This window comes from Coregonus lavaretus (assembly GCF_964263955.1).
Source record: "Coregonus lavaretus genome assembly, chromosome: 5".
NCBI lineage: Eukaryota > Metazoa > Chordata > Actinopteri > Salmoniformes > Salmonidae > Coregonus > Coregonus lavaretus.
Genome location: NC_139992.1, coordinates 8,289,976 through 8,316,091, shown reverse-complemented (window position 1 = coordinate 8,316,091; position 26,116 = coordinate 8,289,976). Strand labels below are relative to the sequence as shown.

Genomic DNA, 26,116 nt, shown 5'->3' with positions numbered 1-26,116 from the left:
GATAGATTGTTTCATAACCTCAGTTAGATGTCTTTGCATGAATGTTGTATTAGTTACAGTCTGTTCCTTATAAATGTTAGATGGTGGACAGCACACTGAGCTCCCTCTCTTTTCCCACAGGGGACGGAGCTAGCTACCTTCATCTGGGAGGACTTAATATATTTCTGTTTCATTTTGCCATTCACAGCTCCTCATAGTTGTACAATTATGGCAGAAAGGATTTACACCAGTATGTCAGAGCTCCAGAATTATAGTCAGAGTTTATTTGACAAATGAGGAAAGCAACCTTTCACGTAAATAATTGATATCACTGGGAGATTTGGACAGATTTTCAAGTTATGTGCATGGATGTCACGTTAAAATCCTAGGCCTAAAAGCCTAGGGCTTGAAAGAGGAAACCAATATTAGTGAATGTTTATTAACTGGTGCCTCCAACTTGGAATCTCTGGTGAAATCCAATGAGTCCATATTATGGTGATGCTAGCCTACAATCCTCTTCATATTGGGCTTTAATACTCGGGATTTAACATGTAGTCCGTAGGATCCTCATGCAGAAATGCATCCTGAACATTACGTCCTTTTCTTCTTCTGTCATCTTGGAAACAGAAGCCTTCTATTGAAATGTCTGGCTTACACCAAAGTCTATCTGACTTCCTGATAAGACAGACTCTTCCCTCTGAAGTTTAATCAAAAAAGGGAGAGCAAACTGGTTAAAAATATATCAAAGATATTTTTTTAGGAGCTGCACGGTCAAAGATGCATTAAAGATTATCTGAAGCGGCACGGAGACATGACAGCAGACGCTCCATGTCTATTCATTCTGTTAATGAAAAATTGAGATAAGCTCCTTTAACTAAATAGGGCCCTATCCAGCCTCCATGTTCACATGTCAGCTTTCCAAATCTGAGCCAACACAAAGGTACAGTAGGGCACCACCTCTCTGTCATCAGGCTCATATTGAGCTGTAGGTTCGTTGGGACGCAAACTCCTTAATACGCCTTGATATTATACTAATCCTGACGTGCGCGGGGATCTTGAAGTAAAAGTTGGGGATTTTAATTAGCATTGTCATTTTATTCTTAGGCAAATGTTTTCTGGAGATGCTAATCTATATGAAAGCAGATCCCCAAAGGCTCCTTATATCAATGTGCCAGCTAGAGAACACTACAGACAGACAGTGTAGGAGGTGCAGGCTAATGAAACATTCAGGTCTCCACAGTCAAACAAAACCATAGGCAAACATATTCATTGGTAACTAACAGACTATGGCAAATAAAAAAATAACTGTATAGTTTATACCCGCCAAATAACAATGATCTTCATAACAAACAGACCAATAGTTTCATTTGACTGGATGACTGTTATTAAAATGTGAGGTATTATAGGAGATATTCAGCTTTGACAATGCTATGGAAAACTGAGCCATTGATGTTCATATCACAGTACAATAACTGCATATAAAGGGTATGACTTCTATTCAGAAAATATATTCAGCTCATTGCAACTATACAAAAACAAAAGTCAAATGTTTCCTGTGTATTTTGAAGAAGTGAAATGTAGTGCAAAGTAATGTTTTACTTACAGAAATGAAAAATAATATGAAATATGTTTTTATATTTTTTATCACATTTCTTAATAAAGAGGGTGCTGAATGTCTGGCCTTTATTTTGACTGGAACCATTAATATTTAAATATGCACAGCGGAGCAGAGAGGAGAGTGCCATTTGTGCCTCCACATTTGCATGTGGCTCTTAAATTAAACATTAATTATGGCTCTTCATAAAGGGACAATGCAACTTTGAAGCATTCTACTTTGCCAAGTTAATTATTTCCAATTTGCAACAAAATATCTGTAGATGTGTCAAAAGTGCAGTGATATGGTTCACAGAAAGGGAAGTTCTTATAATAACAGTGGAAATAGTGTGAAATAAAATAGTATTTGTGTTGGTGTTTCTTCTTCAGGTCTGACCTGAGCAGAATGTTAATGCTGCAATGTACTGCTGAGTTATATAAGGCCAAGGTGACAGTTGAGATGAGGATGTTCCATCATTTGCTCAAAATGCAATTAATCCCCACAATTCATAACCCACAAATGGCTCTGTTCTCTTCACTTTGCTCCATGACCAGAACTCATCGCGATGCTCCATCTCTCCACATAGGAAAGGTATAACATTTAGCACAGTGTGATGTATGTCTGGCAAGAATGAAGTCCTGTGGTTTATTTCTAAATTGTAATCTCCAAGGCAATCTACTGTTGGAGATTTAAATCCTTCCACTGTTCTGGTGATTAACACACACTATACTTTCACTGTGTCTCTGGAAAACCAAATTAATGCCCACTTCAATGTAAGCAGCTTTGTGGATGAAGGGCCACACCACAAATACCTTTTCTCCGCTCTGGGAGTCCCAGAAAGAAACTGTCATTTCAACAGATTAAGTCCCTAGAGACTCACTTCAGATGGAACATTACGAAGGTAACTTACAACAACACAATCAACTAATCGCAATGCTGATGCAATACAATATAACACACATATTGTGTTCTCTACTCTCCCCCCGGGGGGGGGGGGGGTGCGAGAAAGGACCAGCTGATAGACTGACCTGACCATGTCTTGTAGGGGTCAGGACTCAGAACCTGACCATGTCTCGTAGGGGTCAGGACTCAGAACCTGACCATGTCTCGTAGGGGTCAGGACTCAGAACCTGACCATGTCTCGTAGGGGTCAGGACTCAGAACCTGACCATGTCTCGTAGGGGTCAGGACTCAGAACCTGACCATGTCTCGTAGGGGTCAGGACTCAGAACCTGACCATGTCTCGTAGGGGTCAGGACTCAGATGACAGCTAGTGTTTCACAAGGTGACGTTCAGTGTTAATCTGGGACTGTTGCCAGCTGCCTTGCAACTCTCTGGTCATACAGTATGTGTGTTTAACGGTTACAGGAAAAAATCTTTCAAAGGCTGTCATCGTTTTTTTTTTACATGGTTTGTGGGGAAAATGTTTCAGGGATGAATAAAAATCAAGAGACTAGATATACAAATCAAAGTACCACTTTTACTTCAGAGCTCAGAATAAAAGTGTAATAACATGGTAACAAAGTGGAGATCTAACTACCGTTTTATTCTCAGCTGGAAAGCCATCTAAGTGCTATCCATACCTTTAAAATACAAAATAGAAGGGTTCTCTACCAGAACACGGAGCGACAAACCGGCATGCCTTCCTCTCATAGCAAACAAAACAAATACCCATTATGTGAATAGATTGATGTACAGTAATACCACTTGCCTATTTGAAGTCCTAAGAGTTAGCCATCCTCCTGGGTCAATTAGCCATAACACTAATCACAAAGTCACTCCGAAGCATATCAATCCCTGTGCATGGCCATGAGGTGCAGTTTGAAATGCCAGCTATGATAACACTGTTCAAGAGCTCCAGACTCTCGCAGCTCTGACACCACGGAGACATGCATCGCTGCAATATGGTGCATGTCTCCGTGGTGCAGTCTCTGCCCTCCAGCCGGAAGGACAAGTGGACAACAGGACAAGAGGGAGATGGATGAAGGAATATCAGAGGTGAATGAAAGGGTGTGCATATTGCTATTTTTGGCCAGACTAACTTTCCCATTAACATTCTAGTATAGGCTGTATTTTGAATAAACTACTAGTTGTTGGCCGATGCCCACTATCATCAACACTGTGGAAGTTAGGAGCTTCCTATTGAGTTTAACCACAGGTCAATCTCCTAGACCTCACTAAAGTAGTACTGGCCAGTAAGAGCACAGCGTGTGTCTGAGAGGCTCTCTCTCTCTATCTGTGTGTGATGTGATGTCCATTTTGGGAGCGAGCCACTCCTATTCACAACCGTAATCAAGGCTGGTCATCTGGAAGCAATCAGGCCCTGTGAGCTTAAGACAGAGGGCATTAAACTAGTCAGGTCAGCAGCTTTGGAAGATTACATCCTGGGATCAGGGGACCAGTAGGCACCGGACTACTACTGCTAACCTACTACAAACTACAACCTGCTCTCAATATCTACTGATCTTTCAGTTATTTTAAATAGTGAATATATTCATCCACATTGATCCGTGTAATCAGTCCAGCTATTCTTATTTACTCCACTGAAGATGCATCTCCTTCACCTCAGGGTGTAGAACGGCGTGGAGGAGTTTGGTATTTCTGTGTTGGCATAACAAGTGTCAAGACAGTTGTAAAAGTCAATCTGACTGAACTTTAGAAAGGTTGAGGCTCATTCAGAAAACCGAAGATCAAAAATTGTGCTAACCTCAATGCACTCACCAACCCTCTTCCTGCCAGTATAATTCACCTTTGACACTCAGAAGGATGCTTCACACTTCTCCGACGTGATTACCAGTCTTTCGCAATAATATTAAACTTTCCTGTTGATTACTCAAGACAATGCAATGTTTTTGGAGTGGTGGCAGGTTAAAGCTCCTCCACTGAAATGGACTCATTATTTTCTAGCCCTGGGCTCTATTTCATCCTCCCAGTTGTTTCTGTCCACTCTCCATGGTTGTTTTTGGAGCCTGTTTTTTCCACATCGTGACTATGAGAAACATGTTTGTCAGACAAGAGAGGGTACACGAGGCTCATAGCGAGAGTCGCCCAAACCTCCAAAGAATAAATTAGTGATGAGAGAAGGAGGCTGCTGTTGACGACTCGGTAACAGCGGCCCGTGGTTAAAACCAGACGCCTTTGACACTACACTGCTGTTTGTCTCTCTTTCTTCTGGAGGAGTTGATGCAATTTGGACTTTCTGTTCCTTTTGTTATTTGCTTTTAACTCACTAAAGCCAGACTCAAACATTAGATAGAAAAGCATGAAAAATGCATGACCACTTATTCAAAGTTCTGCTCCTTTTGATTTGTTGAGCAACATCAGAGACAGTTCTAGCTTTATTAGCCTTGCAGGAGACATTTTGAGCCGTTATTCCTTTTGAAACAGACTATCTGCTTTCATCAATGCTGACGATAGTTATGCAAAATTGAAATTCTTAGCAATTGCTTCTGGTTATAAAGACAGTGTGCCAGGCAGTCTCCTGAAACAAACAGACATTTTGACATATTATTTTCAGTAAGACACCACTCAAGAATTCCCATAAGTCAGCTCGATACTGCAGTTTAGAAGACAGAGCTCTGCTCACTGTGTCTGGATACGATTGTACAGTGTTAGCCCCTATAGGTGGTCTGGTTTGGGGTTTCCCAAGCTGAAGCATGGCATCTCCTCATGTCCTTTTTCTGTCCCCTCTTATATCTCTGCTTCTTCAAATGTTTTTGCTTTTGCCACTGTACAAAGAGTAAAGTTTAAACAATCTTTGTTATTCAATGAACCCAGAACAAAAATAAAAAAATGCACACACTCACTGCTGTAAGTGGCTCTGGATAAGAGCGTCTGCTAACTGACTAAAAAAAGAATAACTTCTGTGTATGTTTTTACAGTACAGTCATGTCATGTGTACAGCGAGGGAAAAAAGTATTTGATCCCCTGCTGATGTTGTACGTTTGCCCACTGACAAAGACATGATCAGTCTATCATTTTAATGGTAGGTTTATTTGAACAGTGAGATACAGAATAACAACATTAAAATCCAGAAAAAAACGCATGTCAAAAATGTTATGAATTGATTTGCATTTTAATGAGGGAAATAAGTATTTGACCCCTCTGCAAAACATGACTTAGTACTTGGTGGCAAAACCCTTGTTGGCAATCACAGAGGTCAGACGTTTCTTGTAGTTGGCCACCAGGTTTGCACACATATCAGGAGGGATTTTGTCACACTCCTCTTTTCAGATCTTCTCCAAGTCATTAAGGTTTCGAGCCTGACGTTTGGCAACACAAACCTTCAGCTCCCTCCACATATTTTCTATGGGATTAAGGTCCGGAGACTGGCTAGGCCACTCCAGGAGCTTAATGTGCCTCTTCTTGAGCCACTCCTTTGTTGCCTTGGCCGTGTGTTTTGGTTCATTGTCATGCTGGAATACCCATCCACGACCCATTTTCAGTGCCCTGGCTGAGGGAAGGAGGTTCTCACCCAAGATTTGACGGTACATGGCCCAGTCCATCGTCTCTTTGATGTGGTGAAGTTGTCCTGTCCCCTTAGCAGAAAAACACCCCCAAAGCATAATGTTTCCACCTCCATGTTTGACGGTGGGGATGGTGTTCTTGGGGTCATAGGCAGCATTCCTCCTCCTCCAAACACGGCAAGTTGAGTTGATGCCAAAGAGCGCGATTTTAGTCTCATCTGACCACAACACTTTCACCCAGTTCTCCTTTGAATCATTCAGATGTTCATTGGCAAACTTCAGACGGCCCTGTATATGTGTTTTCTTGAGCAGGGGGACCTTGGGGGTATTGCAGGATTTCAGTCCTTCACGGCGTAATGTGTTACCAATTGTTTTTTTGGTGACTATGGTCCCAGCTGCCTTGAGATCATTGACAATATCCTCCCGTGTAGTTCTGGGCTGATTCCTCACCATTCTCATGATCATTGTAACTCCACGAGGTGAGATCTTGCATGGAGCCCCAGGCCGAGGGAGATTGACCGTACTTTTGTGTTTCTTCCATTTGCGAATAATCACACCAACTGTTGTCACCTTCTCACCAAGCTGCTTGGCGATGGTCTTGTAGCCCATTCCAGCCTTGTGTAGGTCTACAATCTAGTCCCTGACATCCTTGGAGAGCTCTTTGGTCTTGGCCATGGTGGAGAGTTTGGAATCTGATTGATTGATTGCTTCTGTGGACAGGTGTCTTTTATACAGGTAACAAGCTGAGATTATGAGCACTCCCTTTAAGAGTGTGCTCCTAATCTCAGCTCGTTACCTGTATAAAATACATCTGGGAGCCAGAGAGGGGGGGCAAATACTTATTTCCCTCATTAAAATACAAATCAATTTATAACATTTTTGACATGCATTTTTCTGGATATTTTTGTTGTTATTCTGTCTCTCACTGTTCAAATAAACCTACCATTAAAAGTATAGACTGATCATTTCTTTGTCAGTGGGCAAACGTACAAAATCAGCAGGGGATCAAATATTTTTTTCCCTCACTGTATCATAAGGTGACGAACAATGACTTATCTCATATTGCAGTCAGATACGTGTATTTCCTGTCAATCCTCATGTGATGTCACAAGAACTGACAACAGTTTCCTCTGGTTTCTAACTGTGCTAGTGTATACATTATTTCAGTGAGCATGACAAGATATACGGGGCTCCCTCAGGTGTCCAAATACAAAGAGCAGAGCTCCCCTCTCTGTGTTTCTGCAAAGTTACATTTCACTTAGTCAACCCTGGCTGTGTTAGTGATAAAACCCTGCACCAGACGGGAACTTTGGTATTGTTTGAAGAATCTCATATGTGGAGACCATATGAGGGTTATTCACCAAGTGTGTCACTAAGCTGGAGTGTGGAGTAACCACTGTCCCTCATTCCTAAACACAGGTGTTGATTTTGATGAGTGAGGAGGTGAGGGGAAGGCTGAGGAACATCTGTCTAAAAGGACCTGTGTATCACCAACCGTGTCACTCCTCCACAATGACAAAAAGAAAGAAAAAAAGGGAACGCATAAACTGGGTAGATAAATAACATGAACACCTATTTCCAAACCATTTCCATCAACGACTAAATTTTACTTTCTTTTTCCTGCACCCCATGACAAAATGTGTTAGAATTGCAGGAAATAAGCTTTAAACTTGCAAAATGTTCTCTCCGCCTACAAGAGGGGTGTGAACAGTTTGTGTCATGAACAGTGCTTGTGCACATAGAAATAGATGTGGGCGGCGAAATGTTCCCCAATGCTGAAAGGGGGGCCTGAGTGACAAAGTTTGGGAACCTCTGCCTTAAAGGGTCAATTCCAGCTCTCCTCTATCCTTTTACCCATGACTTCCTCTTGGAAGAACAGGTTTTCCGCGGCAGTCATGTCGCTGATCTGAAACGCTACGTCGGAGGAAACAGATGGTACGCACTGAGGTCTTAGAAAGTAAACTCTGACTGAACACCTCCATATTAAATCTACATGAAGTGAATGACTTTTTGAGGTCACCATTTGCAACAGTGCCACATTTATCAAGTCTGTAAACTGGCCCTTAGCTTACTTGGTTCAAAAGAGCAATGATGTTGTCATAGTCCATTAAATATCTTAGGAAATAGGAATCTCTCTGGGAGACAGGGATACGGGAGCAGAGATGTAAGTGAAAAAATAAACAAATGTATATTCAATTTTTTTCACTGCATCTACCCATCTGACAGGCATATCTTTGTGAGGTATTTCTTGGATTATAAATCAGTCTCTGGATTGGTGCAAAATTAACAGTAACTTTCCGTGCTCATTTTAACTTTAATCCTAGTGTTGATTGACAATGTTGTCAGACCTCAGAATAGATTTGAGCCGGCATTACAAGCCCTTTTCTGTCCACAGCACTTGGATTATTTAAGATTATGCTGTAATTCCCGTTTTAATCTTCACTGCGTTGAGATTTTGGGGCGACCAGCAGCGATGAAGTGATGAAGCGTTTGAGGAAATCTGCTCTTCCTTTTCTCCTGTTATCAGTACGCCCCCCCCCCCGTTGTTACCCCCCCCCCCCCCGTTGTTTTTTCCCCCATGAAAACTTGCGTTGCCACTGCCAATGAATTGATCATCAGTTTGCTTTCCTGCCTTAAGCCTTTATCAAAAGATCATCTTCAAAAGGCAATAAGAAGATAGCACTGTGAAGTTTTAAGAGTTTAATTTCCTAAACATTGGTTTTGTGGAAACATAAGACGTTGGCCTAACATCACCTTCAAATGCAATCTGACTAAATGCAAATATATTTTCTGATCAGGTGGTTGACTCAAAGACTCATGAAAATGTATCTAATGTCTTAAGAAATTTAGTATATTATCTGTATAAATCATAAGGGAATGAGTGCACCCAAGAACATCCCATCCTCAACAACCAAAACAGACAATCTGCAAGCTGCTCAGTCTTATAGTAAACTACTTTGATCCTCTTCACATATAAACTAAATGGCCGCACCTGAAGCACGTTCTTCCGGCTGGACTTCTCTGTTGTCCATTCAGCCACAGCCCCACAGAGATCCATCCCATCAGGACTGCATCCAGGCTTCTACAGAGGGATCAGAGGCAGAGGGGAGAGGCGGTTAGTAGTAAGTAGTTTCACTGCTCTGTTATGAATGGGATAAAAGCACCATCATTATGGAGAAATATCAAAAGGCATGTTTTCAAACAGGGTATAGCTATCACTATCTTGGCCAGATATTTCATATGAATCACGATTAATGAACAAACGGAAGCAATCTGCCCAAGAGCAGAGACATATATTCTGATTCCCATTAAGATGAGAATGTGCATGTGCTGTACATTCTCTAGTATTAGATGGCACTTGCGAAGCAAAAGTTCCAACTTTAAATCTTCATCATACTTCTTATTATTCATCTGCACGCTACTCCTCTTACACCGTTGAAGCTAGAAACGCCATTCAGACTTTAAAATGTACAGACTGGTCTGGAATACTGTGCTTACGATACATTTTTTTATCTTTCTTTTTGTCCTTCTTCATTCAATAACAACATAATTATCTGGTACCGATCAAACGTTACAGCTGTTTAAGGGACCACATCAACATTTTCTGTAACTTTTTATAAAGAACTGCTGTTTTGACCACTTTTCCCAACAACGTAGACAAAAACATAAGATGGTATGCCACCTTGGTCTACTTCTCTGCTATTCAAATCTGAATTAAGAACAGAAATATCTACTACCAATCACGAGGTACAGCTGTTTTAGTAACCACGTCAACTAATTTAGCTAACTTCCCGCTGTTGAATTAACTGCCATGGAACTTTTCAGAACTTTCAAATTATAACAAAGGGGGAGCACATTCTAAGCATGAGATAATGAGTGAACATTGTGACTTTTGACACTAATCAGCTACCTTGACCACTTTTTTCAATAACACGTCGTAGACAAACACTTAAAGGGTATGGCACCTTGGTCCACTTCTCTGCTATTCAAATCTGAATATCAGAGAATATCACACACACAATCCACACCTTCAACCATACATTCATTCCTTTATCATACCAATCAGTCCAACTTAACATTGTTTTATCCCTCCATCATTATGTCTTCCATCCCTGTAGCCTTACTTTATTTATCTATCCATTTATTAATCTATCCTATTTATTTATCTATCCAGTCATAACTTTCTTTTAACAGCTTTATCTGTTGATTAAGACATTAATGTATGGTTGGATAAACGCTTTGAATAAAACTAATGTTTTTTATTTTTATTTTAAACTTCAACAATGCCTCCTTGTCTTCTGCAGTCTATTATTCCAGTTGTCATACAGTATACTGTGGTATTCTAGTAGGAGAGTGTATAAAAGTGTTGTAGGCTAGTCTGAATGTAGTTATTTGTGATAAAAATATGTTATGTAACTGCCCCACAATACAAAGTAATAAGGTTGATAGTGTAGTCTATCAAAGTAAACAGACAAATTATTTTACTAAATACAATTTTGACTATATTTAACTTCTTGGCTTAAGTAAAACATTTTAAACGTCTTCCACTACCACAAAAATACTTGTAAAGAGTTAAAGCAAGTCCCACTTCATGGAATTTTCTTCATGGGAAATTACCATCTAGTTCTAACCTTTAATATCTTATTCATATCCTTTATGGAATTATAGAAGCAGTGTGTAACCATATCAAAATAGGAATGGTATAATTTTCAGGCAGAGAGAATGTGATTTAGAAAAAATATATATATATGTTGCTTTTCAAACAACAACTAATCGGTGTAAAAGGCATGGGAACTCATTTAGATATAATTCCCTTCAGTGGTCTCAGCAAATTGAAACAATCTAAAACCTGGTGAAATCATAGCGAGATGCAGTAGAAAATTAAGACGATAAGAACATTCTGCAATAATATTACAATGTAGTATTCCAGTACATTGTACAACCAACAGTAACCAAGCCATTTTAGGCGAATGAAAGATGCTCACTGAGATCCCACATGACCAGCTTCGAATTGACTGAACCCTGAAGACTCATTGAACTATCATGGCTGACAGGTACAGTATTGGACAAATGAGGTGATATTTGACTTCCAGTACCTGCCTCAGTCATAGTAAACTACACTTGTTTTAGTTGGATGATTTGAGCGTTCTTGTTTCTACTCAATAAATAACTCTCCTTACAGAACTATGTACACGTTGCAGGTGAGATCATATCCTGAGTTTGTATGATGATGACAACATTGTGTATGTTCAGAGCAAAACCTAAATACTGTCCACAGCGACCAATTGATAACACAAGAGATTAATACGCTGTTTATTCTACTCTAAAACAAAGATAAACCAAATTATGAAATTATGAAAACAAACGCCCTCCACCGTACCCACTATTTAGAAACGTTTTTCATCGGAAAAGGGGGAGATATGTCAATCTATGTGGAAATGCCTCTCTTGCCCATAATGAACCATTGGAATGGGAGAGTATGACAGAACGTTGCACTGGTGGGGCTCAGTAAGGGAGAGGGCTTTGATTAAGTCCTCGGAGCTTCATTAAAAAGCATGGCAAGCTCATTTTAGACTCCCCCCACCCACGCCCTCTCTCTTTCTCTTTCTCTCTCTCCTACATCTCTCTCTCTCTCTCTCTCTCTCTCTCTCTCTCTCTCTCTCTCTCTCTCTCTCTCTCTCTCTCTCTCTCTCTCTCTCTCTCTATATATATATATATACAGTGGGGAAAAAAAGTATTTAGTCAGCCACCAATTGTGCAAGTTCTCCCACTTAAAAAGATGAGAGAGGCCTGTAATTTTCATCATAGGTACACGTCAACTATGACAGACAAAATTAGAAAAAAAAATCCAGAAAAACACATTGTAGGATTTTTAATGAATTTATTTGCAAATGATGGTGGAAAATAAGTATTTGGTCAATAACAAAAGTTTCTCAATACTTTGTTATATACCCTTTGTTGGCAATGACACAGGTCAAACGTTTTCTGTAAGTCTTCACAAGGTTTTCACACACTGTTGCTGGTTTTTTGGCCCATTCCTCCATGCAGATCTCCTCTAGAGCAGTGATGTTTTGGGGCTGTCGCTGGGCAACACGGACTTTCAACTCCCTCCAAAGATTTTCTATGGGGTTGAGATCTGGAGACTGGCTAGGCCACTCCAGGACCTTGAAATGCTTCTTACGAAGCCACTCCTTCGTTGCCCGGGCGGTGTGTTTGGGATCATTGTCATGCTGAAAGACCCAGCCACCTTTCATCTTCAATGCCCTTGCTGATGGAAGGAGGTTTTCACTCAAAATCTCACGATACATGGCCCCATTCATTCTTTCCTTTACATGGATCAGTCGTCCTGGTCCCTTTGCAGAAAAACAGCCCCAAAGCATGATGTTTCCACCCCCATGCTTCACAGTAGGTATGGTGTTCTTTGGATGCAACTCAGCATTCTTTGAGTTTTGACCAAAAAGTTCTATTTTGGTTTCATCTGACCATAAGACATTCTCCCAATCCTCTTCTGGATCATCCAAATGCACTCTAGCAAACTTCAGACGGGCCTGGACATGTACTGGCTTAAGCAGGGGGACACGTCTGGCACTGCAGGATTTGAGTCCCTGGCGGCGTAGTGTGTTACTGATGGTAGGCTTTGTTACTTTGGTCCCAGCTCTCTGCAGGTCATTCACTAGGTCCCCACGTGTGGTTCTGGGATTTTTGCTCACCGTTCTTGTGATCATTTTGACCCCACGGGGTAAGATGTTGCGTGGAGCCCCAGATCGAGGGAGATTATCAGTGGTCTTGTATGTCTTCCATTTCCTAATAATTCCTCCCACAGTTGATTTCTTAAAACCAAGCTGCTTACCTATTGCAGATTCAGTCTTCCCAGCCTGGTGCAGGTCTACAATTTTGTTTCTGGTGTCCTTTGACAGCTCTTTGGTCTTGGCCATAGTGGAGTTTGGAGTGTGACTGTTTGAGGTTGTGGACAGGTGTCTTTTATACTGATAACAAGTTCAAACAGGTGCCATTAATACAGGTAACGAGTGGAGGACAGATGAGCCTCTTAAAGAAGAAGTTACAGGTCTGTGAGAGCCAGAAATCTTGCTTGTTTGTAGGTGACCAAATACTTATTTTCCACCATAATTTGCAAATAAATTCATTAAAAATCCTACAATGTGATTTTCTGGAATTTTTTTTCTCAATTTGTCTGTCATAGTTGACGTGTACCTATGATGAAAATAACAGGCCTCTCTCATCTTTTTAAGTGGGAGAACTTGCACAATTGGTGGCTGACTAAATACTTTTTTCCCCCACTGTATATATCTGGGTGGATTAAAGTCACATACTACACACATAGACAGACACAGACACACATGCACACATGCACGTACACACACACACACACACACACACACACACACACACACACACACACACACACACACACACACACACACACACACACACACACACTCACACTCACACACACACACACACACACACACACACACACACACACACACACACACACTCACACACACACACACACACACACACACACACACACATACACACACACACAAACACACACACACACACGCACGCTATATACAGTCCTCCTCACAAGGGGGTAAACAGTTGCTCATTGCATTTAGATGGGGTGGGTTCTAGTCCATGGGATCAAAGCTAAAGTTAATTTGCTAGTTTAAGAAATATGAAAATAAAAGAAAACACAAATTAAAATGCACATAGCATGTGTTCACTCAACATGTGCACTCATAATGCTTATAGGCAATGCCTCAGAAAGTTCATTTTTGAGGCTGTAATTGAACATTGCCCCCTCATATTTAGCTGGTTATAACCCAACCTATTGTTGTCACTTTTTACTTTACTGAACCATCACTTTTTACTTTACTCAATCATCACTTTTTACTTTACTGAACCATCACTTTGTACTTTACTGAACCATCACTTTGTACTTTACTGAACCATCACTTTCTACTTTACTGAACCATCACTTTTTACTTTACAGAACTATCACTTTCTACTTTGCTGAACCATCACATTTTACTTTACTGTGTTTGTGTAAGAGAGAGAGAGAGAGAGAGAGAGAGAGAGAGAGAGAGAGAGAGAGAGAGAGAGAGAGAGAGAGAGAGAGAGAGAGAGAGAGAGAGAGAGAGAGAGAGAGAGAGAGAGAGAGAGAGAGAGAGAGAGAGAGAGAGAGAGAGAGAGAGAGAGAGAGAGTGTGGGTGTGGGTGTGTATCTTGCAAAAACCTACCAAATTCGTCAGGGCTTCTTGCTTGCTATCTTTATAAAACAGAAGTTTATCTGTGTCCAGGACTACCCAAGTTGAAGTCCAATTCTTCCTCAGTTTTTTGCCTCCATCGGATATTTTGGCTTTATTCAAATGTTCACCTTTCAAAACAACCTGAAATGCAAGATGTAACATTTATCCTTTAACAGATATTATCAATGAATGTGACATAAATATTCCAATCAGACACATGCTATTTTATCAGTATCAACCAAATAAATGTACTTATTTTAAGTAAAATAGGCCTGCTGAATGAAAAGTACAGAAACATATTTACAGTGAACAATAATTAGTACGGTATAATAACAGATTTCTGTCCATATGTTTCCATACATCCTGACAGTTCATTATGGTGGTCTGTCATGCTCACAGGAGTCTCTAAGGCTCCAGCTCCACCGATGTTATGCTGAGACTGGTTCCTCCGGTGACGAGAGATCTACAGACAGAGAAACAGAGGAAACAGTGGAGAGGAGCTGACTTCAAATCACAACTGTTGCTTGATTGTGGCCCCATTGTCGGTGAAATTAAAATAATACAGGTATTGTGAAGAGTCCATGTATTCCAAATTGTATTTAACAGCTATTAAGATTATGCAATATAATACAAACAGAGTATGGTTACATGTGTGAATGTCTCATCGATGTGTTAACATGTTTAACATCTACATCATAAATACCTACAGAGTCTCTGACAGTAGTGTGTGTGGTTAATGAGATGGGACCTCACACTGCGACAACCGATAAACAACTCACACAACCCAGTGCTAATCACAATCAGACCATGATAATTCATATCACGATAACAGCAATGGAAACACTCATTCCAAAAGACCAACATGGACATTAATAGAGCACGTTTATTGATTAACGAGAGATTAAACTAGCAGAGTAGTAAAAGTTGTAGTTACAACAAAGGTATCTCAGAAAAGGTTGAGCTTATACATAGTTGAACCAGTGTTCTGTAATAGTCACCCTGGTTGCTATAGAAACACAGTATGTACCGTTTGGTATTGAGTTTTATCCCTCAGCGCGGTGCTGCCCTGCCCTCTACTGTTCAAATGACTGTCTTATAGGAATCCCAATAAGGATAGGTCTGCTCCCACACTCCAAACCCCTAATGAGTCCTTTATTCACTGCGACTGGTTCTGCCTATTTTTGGCTGCTATATTTAAGCAATAAGGCCCAAGGGGTTGTGGTATATGGTCAATATACCACGGCTAAGGGCTGTTCTTTAAGCACGACGCAACGCGGAGTGCCTGGTCACAGCCCTTAGCCGTGCTATATTGGACATATACCACAAACCCCTGAGGTGCCTTATTGCTAATATAAACTGGTTACCAATGTAATTAGAGCAGTAAAAATAAATGTTTTATCATACCCGTGGTATACGGTCTGATACACCACGGCTGTCAGCCAATCATCATTCAGGGCGGGAACCACCTAGTTTATAATCTCTCATTAATCACAGTGTAGGAGGGTGGAGGAGGACACGTTCCGGCTGGGTTTAACACATATGGCAATACATTGAAGGAGGTCAAGAAACAATTACTCTGCTCTCTACAAACACACACTAATACATGATAGCAACAAACAGCATTCATTTTGATGTTTGCTAGATGTGATCCTCTGTGTAATGAATGTAATGAAAACTAGTACAGCTGTAATCAGAATAACATTCTACACTGGAACACTGGAACACTGATGTAATGTTAGAGCAACACTATAACGTTCTGTGCTCTGAGCTGTGTTTGTTGGGAGGTGTTAGTGACCATGTTTGTAGTCTGTAGGATCTGGTTCATTATCTGCAGTAGCTTTTGTACCTCTACTCTGCCCTCTGGACAAACTGTGTTATTGCAGTACGAGGCGTCTCACAAACAAGTATCTTCTGCATAATTAGCAAACAAGCAACGCAACAAAACATCAAGACGTGGCCTCACGGCTGTGATCATCTGAGTAATTCAGTTTGCTGTCAATTATTAATAAACTCTATGAAGGTTTAAAATACATGTTAGAAACTGAGACTGACTGAAGGTTACATTGGCCTGTTTTAAACTAAATGTGCAGCTATATTATTCCAGCCAATACATAGACAGATGAACCGCTATGATACGGTCATGAACCACTATGATACGGTCATGAACCACTGTGATACAGTCATGAACCACTATGATACAGTCATGAACCACTATGATACGGTCATGAACCACTATGATATGGTCATGAACCACTATGATACAGTCATGAACCACTATGATACGGTCATGAACCACTATGATACAGTCATGAACCACTATGATATGGTCATGAACCACTATGATACAGTCATGAACCGCTATGATACGGTCATGAACCACTATGATACAGTAATGAACCACTATGATATGGTCATGAACCACTATGATACGGTCATGAACCACTATGATACGGTCATGAACCCCTATGATATGGTCATGAACCACTATGATACGGTCATGAACCACTATGATACAGTCATGAACCACTATGATATGGTCATGAACCACTATGATACGGTCATGAACCACTATGATACGGTCATGAACCACTATGATACGGTCATGAACCACTATGATACGGTCATTAACCACTATGAGATAGTAATGAACCACTATGATACGGCCCTGAACCACTATGATACGGTCACGAACCACTATGATATGGTCATGAACCACTATGATACGGTCATGAACCACTATGATACAGTCATGAACCACTGTGATACGGTCATGAACCACTATGATACGGTCATGAACCACTATTATTATGATACGGTCATTAACCACTATGCTAAATAGAGGTGTCAACCGGCCCCACACCTGCTTATGGGAAAGAGTAAATGGTTGGGGTTATGTCCAGTTCATTGTCAACATGGTAACTACATTATTCCAAATATGCTGCACCAGATTGCTCATTTTGTAATTGCATCATCTGTTTTATCTTTACCCTGATTTTCCCACTGGGAAGTGCTCAGTTAAACAGAGCTCAGCGCAATTAAGCAAATGATAATCACCTAATGTGAGACAACGGTTTATAAATACTATAATCATAATTATTGGAATTTATGTAAACATGGTTCACCAAATGTCAAACAACATTCAATCCAAAATATGCTATAAAATTGTATAATAAGTGAGCAGTGTGTGTGTGTGTGTGTGTGTGTGTGTGTGTGTGTGTGTGTGTGTGTGTGTGTGTGTGTGAATGTGTGCATGTGTATCTCTATGTGCACGTGTCCTATACTTACAGGTTTGGGAGGCAGGTCGGGGTCCTGCAGGACCATGGACTTGGTTTGACTCAGCCGTTCCCCACTGCACTGAGAGCTCTTGATGCGCATCTGGACCGTACCCGGTGCCGCTCCGGTCACCTGGTGGGGCAGAATCAGAGGCTGCTGTTTCCCTACACTCTGAAGATTGGTGATTCTGGTCAAAAGGAGGAGAAAATATGTTCAGATTAAAATATTGTTCAAAAATAAGTATTATCCGATTGATACGATTTCAAATAAATCAATGGATGTAAAATACTTCACAGAAGGCAGTTAAAGTGCTGTTTTTGCTGTTGGTGAATTAATTGATTCATTTGGTTTAGTAGTAATGTCCAGGAAATTAGGAACATTTAAGGGCAGACACTGCAAGAAGTGTAGTCTAAGCTTGAGGACGTTAGCCTTACTTCCTGTACTGGTTCTCTCATCAATCCTTCTTGCTGTAATGTGTCTGTCGATGAGCAGGAAAAACTCAGTCTGTTCAAGTTTGGGATTCTTGCAAATAATAAACAGTCTACCAACGGAAAAAAAATCTATGTTCAATCTAAATACCAAGGCTCATCCAGCAAGGTCACATAGTAGTTTATTGTTGGGTTTTAAACCAATTGTGTGGTTTTTAGAAACGTTGCACAATGTGTCTCCCAACAGGAAGCAAATCTCAACCTCCACACCCAAAAAAGTGAACAGATTAAGAAATCAACAGCTGTGTATACTGATGGTTTGCATAGACCCTAACTTCTCTCTGCATTGTTGATTACAACATTAACAATGCCGTAGACATGACCATAGTAATAAAGATTGTCATATTGTTATGAGGCTTATGCGGTAAAGATTTACAGTGCAGAAATGTCAATTGACAGAAAGGATAATGGATGCAGTTTTAGTGATATCACAGATCTGTTGATTGTGAGTGAGTTTAACAAGTTAGGAAAATACTAAGCTTCAGTTTAGAAAAGAAAGAGACAAAAAAATGCAAATATTTTCAGAAATTCAAAATGTTTCAACCACCAATTCTAATTATTTCCTGTTTTAAATGCACATAGACAGGGTAGTCCTGAACAACATCTACTATGTCATAACGATTCGGGACTATAATACTCAAGAATAACAGAATTACGCATAATAACACATGCATCAACAACTTTCCACCGACCAGCCGCATATAGTAAGTGAGGGCCCAGGCTCCTGATTCCATTGCCCAGGTGTTACATCTCTAGAAGTCACCAATGGCCCCCACTAAATCTCCAAATACTTTTAAGAGTGATTAAACAACAATAACAGCATCCTTCAATTTGCAAAACCACTCCATCCAAACCCACTAGAATCGTATCTGTCTTACCTCGTCCCCGCCATCCTTCTATCAAATCAATCCTCAGATCACACAAAGTGAAAGAGAGAGAAAGAATGCAAGTCTTACATTTAGAGGAAGTAGGTTTCATCACGTGGTGTAGTCAAACCACCATGTCTTTCACTGCTGCTCCACATTTGATGTGAATGTCTTTTATGCGTCACAGGCCCGGGTCCCCACTTCCTGAAAGATGCCACTTGCACAGCAATAGTCTGACTGAAACTTCAACTTCAGAACTGAATACAAATTGATAACACGCGTAGATGAGAGATCTGTCCGTCACACAATCTGAGAACAGGGTAGATCAGGATTTAATGACCTCCTGCAGCAGAGAGTTGGCTTACGAGTTGTTTTTTCCACCTGTTTTTAGTAACAGCTTGTTCCAAAATATCTCCCTTGCCAAAAGTGCAGTTTGAAAGTTAGTGGTGCATGTCTGAGTTCCACTGCAGTTAATGTTGTCCTAACTGAAATTCCATTTGGTTACAGTGATTTTAGATAGATTGTTTTTACAAGGGAGCACCATACTTCCATCACCAATATGTAGATACACAATATAAATGGTTTACACTTTACATCAAGATATTTCCCAAAAGATGTAAACTAACTTGGTAACGTTATCAGAAGTATTACTGGGCCTCAAAACAATTGTTTGTTGATGACATTGGTTGAATCAGGGAATGACATCATCTTGGGGTTTTCCTGTGGTCTGGGTGATTCACCCCTGAGATACTTTTTTAATGAACAATTAACTATTTTACTGTATATTTCAAACTGTGGTGTTCATGGGCGCCATCCTTGGTCCAGCGATAACACAACAACCTGTAAAGGTTTTATACAGCACATAAAGTGGGGAATAGACAGTGAGTAAAGTGTACGATCGTGAAAAGAGCAATGAATTTCCCATTTACCTCCAGCAGATGGGGCAATTGCAACTTCACAATCGCAATCCCATTGGCCTTCAACCCAGGAAATGTTTGTCATAACTCGTGTGAGCTGAGAAAGGATGGAGACTGAGAAGGCAAAATCGAAGGTATAGAATTACATGAAGGGAACATACGCTCAAGTTCCACCTATATAAGCCTATAAGATCTACCACCAGTACAAGGGAGCCATTGACAGCGCAAGCTCAACTTATATTGTGTGTTCTGTGATTCTACACAGTACAATTCATACCTTAACATCCTGTGACGTTGTGTCTTCCTGAATTGACCATTGAGGGTTCAGTGACTCACATATGGGACTGTGTCTCTTATCTCATCTTAACAGCCTAAAAAGGTATTGTGAACTTTTTTCTGTATTTTAAATAAATAGGTATTTCTTTCATCCAATGCAACATACAATTAGTCAATGGTCTAATGAAATCTTTAACAGAAGTAATTGAACACCACCACCACTACTACCATCATTCCAACCAGATCTCACCATTTCAGAGGAGGTCCCCCTGGAACAGAGGTACGAGGCCAGAGTGGTGCTGAGCGGAGCAGGAGACGCCCTTGGCTACAACCAATTGCAACTGGGAGTTTGAGAATGATGGAGCGCTCATCCATGAGGAAGTGCAGAAGATAGGAAGTCTAGAGAAGCTGGATGCCAAAGACTTCCCTGTTAGTGATGACACCGTCATGTACCTGGCTACAGCTGAAGCCCTGGTCAAGGTGGGGAAGGGGGAGGGGGAGTCCTTTCTGAAGTGTGTCATGTCTTGTTGTCACAATGTAAACAGGACACTCAATAGTGTTAACAGCAGTGGCAATGTTTCTGCACGCTGGAGCACGGCACACTTAAACAAACATGTTGATCTCCCTTCAATGCAAGAATTATACTCCCTCTCTCTCCGCTGTAGGCATCACCTGCATTGACGGCGTTGCCAGGCACAAACGGAGAACTGAGAGGGGCATTAAGATTCCCTTCTACAAGAGGGGTGGAGGGTGTGGGTCAGCCATGAGGACCATGTGTATTGGCCTGCACTTCCCCGACCTTGAGTAGGAGCACCTGCTGATAGCAGTCAGTGTGGAGAGTGGGCGTCTGAACCACCACCACCCCACAGGCCCCATTAGACATATTCCCATGAGATTGTCCCGTTTGTTTACACAACATTTTCTAACTACCTGGGTTTACAATGTAGAATTATGTGTAAGCTTCACCTGCTTCTGACTAATCTTGTTTTTGGGACTCAGCCTATTTAGAAAAGAGAGGCATTCTGAATGGGAAGAGCAAACCCCAGTTCCCAGAGCGCTACGGAGTGAAGGAGAGGGAGGTACATTTCCAGCGTATGTGTGGCACCAGTGGGCACGATGCTCCCATGATAGCTTACGACGCCCTCCTAAAAGCAGGCGACTCCAGGGTTGAGTTGGCCAATCACGGCTTCTTCTACGGTGGGGACAGCGACTCCACGTCCGCAATCGCTGTTGCCTGGTTGGGCGCACCGTTCAGCTTCAGAGGAGTGCCAGAGATCAACTACCACAGGCTGGAGTACCGTGACAGGCGAGCCAGGCTCGGGCAGCAGCTATACGAGCTCAGGAGAAACCCTCTTGGTGCTGAGAGAGAGTGATGCAAAGTAAACCAATAGATGGTTAAAGGTGAACTCCATTACAGCAATTTGAGCTACTTTTATTTTTTTGTATGTTTACATTTTTTTATCCCTTGATTTGTATTTGATTTGTTTTAAATAATATGACTGGATCTGGAAATGTTAGTAAGAGAATACTGATAATCTCAAGCTGCAGTTCAACTACTGACCAGAAGATGGAGACATTAGCAGCTATAGAATTTGCTCTTAAATGAAAAACATCTTCTCTTAAGGCAATAAAAAATAAATAATCCAGCCTATAATCAATCCGTCACTAACATACATAATGCTGCTATGGCAGAGTGTGAAAAGTGTTTGTTTTATTTCAGATTAGACTGATGTTATTGTGAACGTCTTCAACATGAGGACTGCAAGTACAGTGGTGACCAGAGGGTGGCAGTGTGACTTAACAAATCTCTCCCTCTCTCTCTCTCTCTCTCTCTCTCTCTCTCTCTCTCTCTCTCTCTCTCTCTCTCTCTCTCTCTCTCTCTCTCTCTCTCTCTCTGTCTGTCTGTCTCTCTCTCTCTGTCTCTCTCTCTCTCTCTCAGTATATTTCCACACTATGAGGTTGGAATATTACTGTGATATTGTACAAATTATGATAATGCCCTTTTAATGTAAGAGATGTTTGAAAAGACCGCCTGAAATTTCACCCTGTATTGGTGGGTTGGAGTTTTGGCCTGCTAGTTTTCAGTTTTCCCCCTCCTCACTCAGACAACTCCCAAACAGTCCTAGCAAAATTCTAGCTTGAGAAATTGGTCTTTGCTAAGAAGCAATTTTTGTTTCTTTTTGACCATTTTAATTGAAAACAATCTCAGTAAGGTATTTAATTGTTACCCAGAAATGATTTGATATTGAGAGAAAAACGGCTGCATTGGAACTTTAAGTACACGTTCCTGTCTGCTGATAACTTAAGAGTAGCCTATGCCCAGTAGCATGTATTCATGGATGCCAAGGGATGCCAGGCTACCTCACATTCTTTTACTTTCATCTCTCTGTGTTTCATTAATTTCCTTCAATTCGCAACAGGCTGAATGTATCTCACTGGAGAAAGCATCTGAGCGAACGAAACAGCGCACCTCTGTCTCTGTATGTATAGGCCATCTATCTGATGATGTCTGGTCAAAAAAACATGACATTGTTGCCCCCCGTAGCATTGAATGCAAGTGAAGCCAGTGAGCATTTGGCCTCCATTGATAAAAAAAAGAGTAAAATGTTAGCCAATCAGCGTTGAGCTAAACTGAGCGAGCTCAACTGTGAATAGTCCTGGCGCAACAAAATAAAGTGTCAAGGGAAGCCAGTTTCAATTTGGCTCCACTCCAATCATATCACATCGAGAGGAATACGTCATTGACAGAAACAACTTGAATTGTTGCATCTTGTTGTGTTGTTGTCCTCCTGTGGCTAGCTAGCTAGCAAAAATGGGCCCTTTCCTAATTTAGCCATGGATGGGGATAGGGATTTAGACTTGTGGTTTTACTTAATTCTCAGTACTGCCAATGATTATAACGGCGATTCTGATCCACCCATAAATGCATACTTTGTGCCCCTGACCTGAGAGGATGTAGCTAGATGTAGAAGGCTAATGTTTACCAGCTAACATTGCCCATGAAAGGAAGTTAGCATTTTAGCCAGGTAGCCTAGGACAATCCAAAATAAAAGCGTGTACTGTATGAGTGATAGACCGTTTCATCAACATGAAAGAGAGGAGGATGGCATTGGCGTTTCTTTACAAGTAGGGTGAGTAAAAAATAAATAATCTACTTGCATGAACACACACAGAGAAATCATAACCATGGACAGCCACATCATATTTAGCTTACGTTGATTGGACTAAATTGTTTTTGGTATCTTTTAGTTGTCACTGTATTAGACTAAGCATAGGTGATTTGATGATGTGAAATGTTGAAGTTGAAATGGTGCTGGAATAGTGGAGGCAGCTCCTGTTTTCTTTGCGACTTGCGGTAACTCTCTGTGGTTCTAAATCAATAGTTGTTTAGTGGTCCAAAAATGTTGGAAACATTGACTTGCTTGACCATTCTGTAGGTCATGTAGCTGTTTGTTACTTCACAGGACTGAGGTTGCGCGCCGGTTTTGTGATGAAACAAAGGTGTGGTTGAATTGATTCTGACACTGTGTCTTCTTATTGTCTCGGCCTTAGGCCTATATATCACGGTGTCAAGGCATGTGAACTAACAGGTTACAGAGCAAACAACGCAATTATCACAACACAGGTTGTAATATGGCTTTTTGTCTGGCTTCCACAGTGATGTTACCCAAGCGCCGCTACTGCCTATGTCATGGAAAAATGAGAAAAATTGTTAAGGTGTTAGTCTTGTTTTTGAAGACAAACTGGATAGACAACCTGACAAATGTTCCACCGCATTTCATGTCAACAACACACACCTGACCATTATGGGTTAATACAGGGGTAGTATTTTGTCATTTCTGACATAGACACACACACACACACACACACGTAGACACACACACACACACACGTAGACACACACATTTTATTTTACAGCCCTCTAATCAATTGTACTATTTTAGGTGTGTTTTTTCGCGTTATTTGTAATTTATTATGTATATAATGTTTCTGCCATCGTCTCTTATAACCAAAAAGAGCTTCTGGATATCAGGACAGCGATTACTCACCTCGTATTGGACGAAAATGTTTTCTACAACGAGTCGGACCCGAAGGATATCCTACAGACACCCGACAAGGCCCAAATCCCTGTCATTCCAGGAGAAAGAGACAGAGATATTGTGGACGTAGATCGGGGTGCCTTGTAAGGATCCGACGGCGAGCGAGTAAACTGCCTCTTCCATCAATCCTATTAGCCAATGTTCAATCATTTGAAAATAAATTAGATTACCTATGATTATGGTTATCCTACCAACGGGACATTAAAAACTGTAATATCTTATGTTTCACCGAGTCGTGGCTGAATGACGACATGGACAACATACAGCTAACGGGATATACGCTACATCGGCAGGATGGGAACGGCTGACTCTGGTAAGAAAAGGGGTGGTGGTCTGTGTATATTTGTAAACAACAGCTGGTGCACAAAATCAAATACTAAGGAAGTCTCGAGGTTTTGCTCGCCTGAGGTAGAGTATCTTATGATAAGCTGAAGACCACACTATTTACCAAGAGAGTTTTCATCTATATTTTTCATAGCTGTCTATTTACCACCACAAACCAATGCTGACATTAATATTGCACTCAATGAGCTGTATAAGGCCATAAGTAAACAGGAAAATGCTCATCCAGAGGCAGCGGTCCTAGTGGCCGGGGTCTTTAATGCAGGGAAACTTAAATCCGTTCTACCTGATTTCTACCAGCATGTTAAATGTGCAACCAGAAAAAAAAAAAATCTAGACCACCTTTACTCCACACACAGAGACGCATACAAAGCTCTCCCTCGCCCTCCATTTGGCAAATCTGACCATAACTCTATCCTCCTGATTCCTGCTTATAAGCAAAAACTAAAGCAGGAAGCACCAGTGACTCGGTTAATAAAAAAGTGGTCAGATGACGCAGATGCTAAGCCACAGGACTGTTTTGCTAGCACAGACTGGAACATGTTCCGGGATTCTTCAGATAGCATTGAGGAGTACACCACATCAGTCACTGGCTTCATCAATAACTGCATCGATGACGTCATCCCCACAGTGACCATACGTACATACCCCAACCAGAAGCCATGAATTACAGGCAACATCCGCACTGAGCTAAAGGGTAGAGCTGCCGCTTTCAAGGAACCGGACTCTAACCCGGACGCTTATAAGAAATCCCGCTATGCCCTCCGACAAACCATCAAACAGGCAAAGAGTCAATGCAGGACTAAGATTGAATCGTACTACACCAGCTCTAACGCTCGTCGGATGTGGCAGGGCTTGAAAACTATTACAGACTACAAAGGGAAGCGCAGCCGCGAGCTGCCGAGTGACACAAGCCTACCAGACGAGCTAAACCACTTCTATGCTCACTTCGAGGCAAGCAACACTGAAGCATGCATGAGAGCACCAGCTGTTTCGGATGACTATGTGATCACGCTCTCCGTAGCCGATGTGAGTAAGACTTTTAAGCAGGTTTACATTCACAAGGCCGCAGGGCCAGATGGATTACCAGGATGTGTACTCCGAGCATGTGCTGACCAACTGGCAAGTGTCTTCACTGACATTTTCAACATGTCCCTGACTGAGTCTGTAATACCAACATGTTTCAAGCAGACCACCATAGTCCCCGTGCCCAAGGACACTAAGATAACCTGCCTAAATGTCTGACGTCTGTAGCCATGAAGTGCTTTGAAAGGCTGGTCATGGCTCACATCAACACCATTATCCCAGAAACCCTAAACCCACTCCAAATTGCATACCGCCCCAACAGATCCACATGATGCAATCTCTATTGCAGTCCACAATGCCCTTTCCAACCTGGACAAGAGGAACACCTACGTGAGAATGCTATTCATTGACTACAGCTCAGCGTTCAACACCATAGTGCCCTCAAAGCTCATCACTAAGCTAAGGATCCTGGGACTAAACACCTCCCTCTGCAACTGGAATCTGGACTTCCTGATGG

General features: G+C 41.3%; 1 protein-coding gene and 1 pseudogene across 2 annotated transcripts in view; one reads left to right on the top strand and one right to left on the bottom strand.

Annotated features, from left to right (window-relative positions):
- The window catches only part of LOC311128794 (rho GTPase-activating protein 15-like), a 69,203-nt gene extending 50,200 nt beyond the window's left edge, over window positions 1-19,003 (bottom strand). The window contains exons 1-5 of the mRNA XM_084161029.1: window positions 18,951-19,003; window positions 17,597-17,771; window positions 14,709-14,774; window positions 14,303-14,452; window positions 9,032-9,121 (exon numbers count right to left, since the gene is read on the bottom strand). Of these exons, the coding sequence (XP_084017155.1) occupies window positions 9,032-9,121; window positions 14,303-14,452; window positions 14,709-14,774; window positions 17,597-17,771; window positions 18,951-18,964 (495 nt within the window). The 5' untranslated portion in view covers window positions 18,965-19,003. The remainder of the gene's footprint in view (window positions 1-9,031; window positions 9,122-14,302; window positions 14,453-14,708; window positions 14,775-17,596; window positions 17,772-18,950) is intronic.
- A 738-nt stretch (window positions 19,004-19,741) lies between these two features.
- Window positions 19,742-21,504, top strand: LOC311128793 (ADP-ribosylhydrolase ARH1-like; annotated as a pseudogene). The gene is made up of 3 exons: window positions 19,742-19,757; window positions 20,375-20,668; window positions 20,769-21,504. The product of its transcript is annotated as an ADP-ribosylhydrolase ARH1-like (transcript).
- The last annotated feature ends 4,612 nt before the right edge of the window (window positions 21,505-26,116 follow it).